Consider the following 6,000-nt stretch of genomic DNA (forward strand, 5'->3'; position numbering starts at 1 on the left):
AAAGTGAGACAATTTTAAGGGATACAATTCTAAGTCAGACGGACAATTTTAATTTAAGCCAGACAATTATAAGTCAGACTATTTTAGGTCAGACAATTTTAAGGGAGAATTTTCTAAAAATGACAATTTTAAGCGAGACAGTTTTAAGTTGGACAGTTTTTTAAACAAAACAAATTTAAGTGAGAATTTTTTAGGCGAGACAGTTTTAAGTGACAATTTTTTAAGTGAGAAATTTTTAAGTGACAATTTTTTAAACGAGACAGTTTTAAGTGAGAATTTTTTAAGTGAGAAATTTTTAAGTGAGAAATTTTTAAGTGAGAATTTTTTAAGTGAGACAATTTTAAGTGACAATTTTTTAGGTGAGACAATTTTAAGTGAGAATTTTTTAAGTGAGAATTTTTTAAGTGAGACAGTTTTAAGTGAGACAGTTTTAAGCGAGACAATTTCAAGCAAGACCCTTTTCTTAAGCGAGACAATTTTTCAAGGGAGACAATTTTAAGTGAGAATTTTTTAGGCGAGACAATTTTTTAAGTGACAATTTTTTAAGCAAGAATTTTTTAAGTGACAATTTTTTAAGTGAGACAATTTTAAGTGAGAATTTTTTAAGTGAGACAATTTTAAGTGAGAATTTTTTAAGCGAGACAATTCCAAGCAAGACCCTTTTCTTAAGCGAGACCATTTTTCAAGGCACACAACTTTAAGCGAGCATTTCCTAAGCGAGACAAACTGAAGCCGATCAATTTTAGGTGAGCCAGTTTTGCGCGGGACGATCTCTCTAAGCGAGCCCGCTGCCTCGGCGCCGCGTGTTATTGACGTTCCCACCCTCAAAGCGGCCCCTTCCACCCCGGCCCCCAGCTCGTTCAACTCCCGCTCGGTGTGGGGAGGGGGCTCAGCCCCGCCCGAGGCCCGGGACCCCCCCGGGAGCCCCCCGGGCACGCACCATGGCGAAGAGGTTGTCGTAGCCGGTCACCTTGGTGGGCACCTTGGAGAACTTCTGGTCGAAGGCGTCGGAGATGTTGTGCGCGGGGTCAGTGGAGATGATCAGCACGCTCTCCCGCACCCGCGACAGCTGCACGGCCAGGCTGCAGCTGGGGCGGCACCGGGGGCGTCACCGGGGGCGTCACCGGGGGCGTCCCGCACCGCCCCGGGCCCGCTCTGCCCCCGCAGCAGCCGCGGGGAGAGGGGGCGGGACCCCCGGGGTGTGACCCCCGACAGGGGTGACCCCCGACAGGGGTGACCCCCTCCAGGGGTGTGACCCCTCCCCTCCAGGTGTGACCCCCCCCTCCAGGTGTGACACCCACCAGGTGTGACCCCCGACAGGGGTGACCCCCTCCAGGGGTGTGACCCCCCCAGGGGTGACCCCCGACAGGGGTGACCCCCGACAGGGGTGTGACCCCTCCCCTCCAGGTGTGACCCCCACCAGGGGTGACCCCCCCAGGGGTGACCCCCAACAGGGGTGACCCCCCCAGGGGTGTGACCTACCCCAGGGGTGTGACCCCCACCAGGTGTGACCCCTCCCCCAGGTGTGACCCCCACCAGGGGTGACCCCTCCCCACCAGGTGTGACCCCTCCCCCAGGTGTGATCCCCCTCAGGTGTGACCCCCTCCAGGGGTGTGACCCCCACCAGGTGTGACCCCCCCAGGGTGTGACCCCCACCAGGTGTGACCCCTCCCCAGGTGTGCGCGGTGTCCCCTGGGGGGGTCAGGGGTGTCCCCACATCCCGGGGTCGGTGCCGGTTCCCCCCGCGGGCTCTGCTGTCCCCACCGCATCCCGGTTGCCGGTTCCCACATCCCGGTTCCCACATCCCGGTCCCCGTTTCCCACATCCCGGTCCCCGGTTCCCACATCCCGGTCCCCGGTTCCCACATCCCGGTTCCCCCCACCGTCCCGGTGCCCGCCAGGCCCTCTCGGGGCTGCTGCTCCAGCGCACCCCGGCTCCCTGATCCCGTGATCCCGCCCCGATCCGGTTATCCCTCCCCGACCGCTCCGTGCCGTCCCGTCCGGTCCCGGTGCCCCGGCCGCACCTGCACGTGGTCTTGCCCACGCCGCCCTTGCCGCCCACGAAGATCCACTTGAGGCTGCGCTGCTCGATGATGTTCGCCAGCGTCGGCTCCAGCGGCTCCACGTCGGGCGCGTCCTCGAACTCCTCGGGGCCCTCGGCCGTCCACCCGCCCGCCGCCGCCGCCGCCATCTTCCCCGCGCCGCCGCCCGCCGCGCGCTGATTGGCCGCCGCGCCGCCGCGCCCTCCCTTCTTCTGCTCCCCATTGGTCGCCTCGCCCGTCAATCCTCGCTGGGGGCGGGGCGGAGCGGCGCGAGCCCCTCGCGTTGCCGGGCAACGCCGCCCCGCCGGCGGGAGGGCGGTGCTCGTGACGTCACAAAGCGGCGCCGCCGCCGCGGCGGTCGCGCTGATGTCATCGGGCGGCGCCGGCGGCTGTGGCGGCGGACAAGATGGCGGCGCGCGGCGAGGACCGGGAGGCTCCGGAGGCGCCTTCGCCGCCCCCGCCGGGCCCGGGCGGCGGCGTCAACGTGTTCGCGAACGACGGCAGCTTCCTGGAGCTCTTCAAGCGCAAGATGGAGGCGGAGGAGCAGCAGCGGGAGCGCGAGGCGGCGGCGGCCGCGGAGGCGTCCGGCGGTGGCGGCGGCGGCGGCACCGGGCTCGGCCAGCAGCGCGGCGGGGCCGACGGCGCGAAGAGGAGCGGCGGCGCGCTCAGCTTCGTAAGGACGCGGCGGCCCGCGGGCCCCTCCCGGCTCCGCTCCCGCCGGCCCGGCCCGAACGCGTGAGGGCGGCGCGGCCGGGGCCGCTCCCGGGGCCGCTCCCGGGGCTCCTCGGGACCCCGCCCGGAGCTCCTCGGTAGCGGCGGCGCCTCCTCCCCGGCGCCGCCGCCGGACTCGTCCGTCCCGGTGCCTCCCCGGTCGTCCCCGGTTCTTGCCCTCCCGAGCCCCCGGTGCCGTTCCGGGGACGGGGTTGGAGCCCCCGGGGGTCACGGCGGGCCCTCCCCGCTCCCGGTAACGGGGCAGGTGTGTCCCTTCCCCAGGTGGGGCGGCGGCGGGGGGGCAACAAGCTGGCCCTGAAAACGGGAGTGGTGGCCAAGAAGCAGAAAACGGACGAGGAGGTGGGACCGGGGAACCGGGGGGGGTGGGGGCTACCGGGAGGGGGGATTTGGGGTCGGGGGCGAGGAACTGGGGGTCCCGGAGGGGGAATTTGGGATCCCGGATGGGGAATTTGGGGTCAGGGAGGGGGACTTTGGGGTCAGGGAGGGGGAATTTGGGATTCGGGAGGGGATTTGGGGGTCCCGGGCAGGGAACGGGGGTCAGGGATGGGGAATTTGGGGTCCCAGGAGGAGAAATTTGGGGTCCTGGAGGGGGAATTTGGAGTTGGGAGGGGAATTTTGGGTTTTTTGAGGAGAAATTTGAGGTCCTGGGAGGGGGATTAAGGTCGAGAGGGGGATGGGGTGTCCTGGGAGGGGAACTGGGGGTCAGGGATGGGGAATTTGGGGTCCCGGGAGGAGAAATTTGGGATTGGGAGGGGAATTGGGGGTCCTGGGAATGGAAACTTGAGGTCGTGGGGGGACATTGAGGGTCCTGGGATGGGGAATTGGGGGTCCCGGGAGGGGGAATTTGGGATTGGGAGGGGGATTAGGGTCGGGGGGGGGGGTTTGGGGTTCCATGAGGGAAAATTTGGGGTCCTGGAGGGGGAATTTGGGTTTGGGGGGCGAAATTCTGGGTCCTGGGAGGGAGATTTGATTGGGGGGGGGCAGAATTTGGGGTTGGGAAGGGAAATTTGGGATTGGGGATGGGGAACTTGGGGTCCTGGCAGGGGGAAATTGGGATCGGGGGAGGATTTGGGGTCCTGGGAGGATAAATTTGGGGTCCTGGGAGGGCGATTGGGGGGGTCCTGGCAGGGAAACTTGGGGTCGGGGTGGGGGGATTGGGATCAGAGATGGGGAATTTGAGGTCCTGGAGGGAAACTGAGGCATCCCGGGGGGAAACTGAGGCTCCTGGGGCAGGGGGCTCGGGGAGGGGCGGTGACCGAGGTCCAACCCACCCCCCCCCCCCGATTTTTGGGGTGAATTTGGGCGGTTTCGGGGCAGGTGCTGACGAGTAAAGGCGACGCCTGGGCCAAGTACCTGGCGGAGGTGCAGAAGTACAAAGCTCACCAGTGCAGCGACGACGACAAGACGCGGCCCCTGGTCAAATAGCGCCGGCCCCCCCCCAAAAAAAAACCCCGCGGGGGGGTCCCAACCCGGCCCGGACCCCCCCCAAAAAAACGCCTGGTCAAATAGGCCCCGCCCCCTCCCGGAAAATGGCTGCGGGGCGGGGCTGCTGGCCACGCCCACCCCCAAAATATGGAAATTGTGCTGATCCCCCCTTCCAAAAAAAATATGGGTGGGGTCATGGCCACGCCCACCCCAAAATTTGGAAATTGTGCTGATCCCCCTCCAAAAAAAATACGGGTGGGGTCATGGCCACGCCCACCCCAGAAATTTTGAAAGTGTTGACCCTCCCAAAAAAATATGGGTGGGGTCATGGCCACGCCCACCCCAAAAATATGGAAATAGTGCTGACCCCCCAAAAAATAAGGGTGGGGTCATGGCCACGCCCACCCCCAAAAAATGGAAATAGTGCTGACCCCTCCCCCCAAAAAAAAGAACCACGGGGGGGTCATGGCCACGCCCCCCCAGCGCTGACCCCCCCCCCCCCAAAATTCCCTGTGGTGTGGGGGGCGTGGCCGCCCCTCCCCCAAAAGCGGCCACGCCCCTTCCCCCAAAAACACCTGCGAAGGTGGGGACCCCCCCGGCCCCCCCAAAATCCCCCCTGGGGGGGTCCCGCCCTTCCCCCACCCCCCCGAAATTCCTATGGAAAGGTGAGGGCCCCGCCCCTTTTGTGGCGGCCCCGCCCCTTTTCTACCGCCCCGCCCCCAGCTGGATTTGAGTGACAGCGCCGCCCCCCGCCCCTCCCCCCGTTCGCGTTTTGGGGGGGTTTGTGGGGGAGGGGCGGCATTAAAGAGCTCGGAGGTTTCGGAGGTGCTGAGCCGTTTTTTGGGGGGTCTGGGTGGGGCGGGGACCCCCGGTGTCACCTGTGTCCCCCCCAGTGCTCCCAGTGCTCCCAGTGTGCAGCTTTTACTGGTTCTGGGGCGTTCTGGCTCAGTGAAGCTCCGAGCGACGCCCGCGGCCGGAGCCCCGCCTCAGCCCGGTTCAGCCCAGTTCATCCCCAGCTCAGCCCGGTTCCTCCCCCAGTTCAGCCCAGTTCCTCACCCAATTCATCCTGGTTCCCTCACCAGTTCCCCCCAGTTCCCTCACCAGTTCCCCCCAGTTCCCTCACCAGTTCCCCCCAGTTCCCTCACCAGTTCCCCCCAGTTCCCTCACCAGTTCCCCCCAGTCCATCCCAGTTCCCTCACCAGTCCATCCCAGTTCCCTCACCAGTTCCCCCCAGTTCCCTTACCAGTTCATCCCAGTCCATCCCAGTTCCCCCCAGTCAATCCCAGTTCCCTCAGCAGTCCATCCCAGTTCATCCCAGTCCATACCAGTTCCCTCACCAGTTCCCCCCAGTCCATCCCAGTTCCCTCACAAGTTCATCCCCCAGTCCATCCCAGTTCTCTCACCAGTCCATCCCAGTTCCCCCCAGTCCATCCCAGTCCATCCCAGTTCCCCCCAGTTCCCTCACCAGTCCATCCCAGTTCCCCCCAGTCCATCCCAGTTCCCTCACCAGTTCCCCCCAGTCCATCCCAGTTCCCTCACCAGTCCATCCCAGTTCCCCCCAGTTCCCTCACCAGTTCATCCCCCAGTCCATCCCAGTTCCCCCCAGTCCATCCCAGTTCCCTCACCAGTCCATCCCAGTCCATCCCAGTTCAGTTCATCCCAGTCCATCCCAGTTCCCTCACCAGTCCATCCCAGTCCATCCCAGTTCCCTCACCAGTCCATCCCAGTTCCCCCCAGTTCCCTCACCAGTCCATCCCGGTTCATCCCAGTCCATCCCAGTTCCCTCACCAGTCCATCCCAGT

General features: G+C 63.4%; 2 protein-coding genes across 3 annotated transcripts in view; one reads left to right on the forward strand and one right to left on the reverse strand.

The window, feature by feature from the left end:
* Positions 1 to 2,330, reverse strand: part of GET3 (guided entry of tail-anchored proteins factor 3, ATPase) — a 48,792-nt gene extending 46,462 nt beyond the window's left edge. Inside the window, exons 1-2 of one of the 2 annotated variants that reach the window (XM_068178826.1) lie at positions 2,024 to 2,301; positions 941 to 1,088 (exon numbers count right to left, since the gene is read on the reverse strand). In XM_068178826.1, the coding sequence (XP_068034927.1) occupies positions 941 to 1,088; positions 2,024 to 2,190 (315 nt within the window). In that variant the 5' untranslated portion in view covers positions 2,191 to 2,301. Of the gene's footprint in view, positions 1 to 940; positions 1,089 to 2,023 lie in introns of both variants that reach the window. The other variant, XM_068178827.1, reaches the window with a different exon arrangement.
* A 71-nt stretch (positions 2,331 to 2,401) lies between these two features.
* Positions 2,402 to 4,368, forward strand: TRIR (telomerase RNA component interacting RNase). The gene is made up of 3 exons (XM_068178830.1): positions 2,402 to 2,714; positions 3,035 to 3,112; positions 4,091 to 4,368. Exons 1-3 carry the CDS (start codon positions 2,448 to 2,450, stop codon positions 4,196 to 4,198), a joined length of 453 nt encoding a protein of 150 aa, XP_068034931.1. The 5' UTR covers positions 2,402 to 2,447; the 3' UTR covers positions 4,199 to 4,368.
* The last annotated feature ends 1,632 nt before the right edge of the window (positions 4,369 to 6,000 follow it).

The sequence above is a fragment of the Anomalospiza imberbis genome, unplaced genomic scaffold (assembly GCF_031753505.1).
Source record: "Anomalospiza imberbis isolate Cuckoo-Finch-1a 21T00152 unplaced genomic scaffold, ASM3175350v1 scaffold_61, whole genome shotgun sequence".
Classification (NCBI taxonomy): Eukaryota; Metazoa; Chordata; class Aves; order Passeriformes; family Viduidae; genus Anomalospiza; species Anomalospiza imberbis.

Coding starts and splice junctions, on each gene's coding strand:
- TRIR (XM_068178830.1), top strand. CDS start 2,448: ATGGCGGCGCGCGGCGAGGACCGGGAGGCTCCGGAGGCGCCTTCGCCG. Junction 2,715..3,034: donor GCGGCGGCGCGCTCAGCTTC/GTAAGGACGCGG, acceptor TCCCTTCCCCAG/GTGGGGCGGCGGCGGGGGGG. Junction 3,113..4,090: donor AGCAGAAAACGGACGAGGAG/GTGGGACCGGGG, acceptor GTTTCGGGGCAG/GTGCTGACGAGTAAAGGCGA.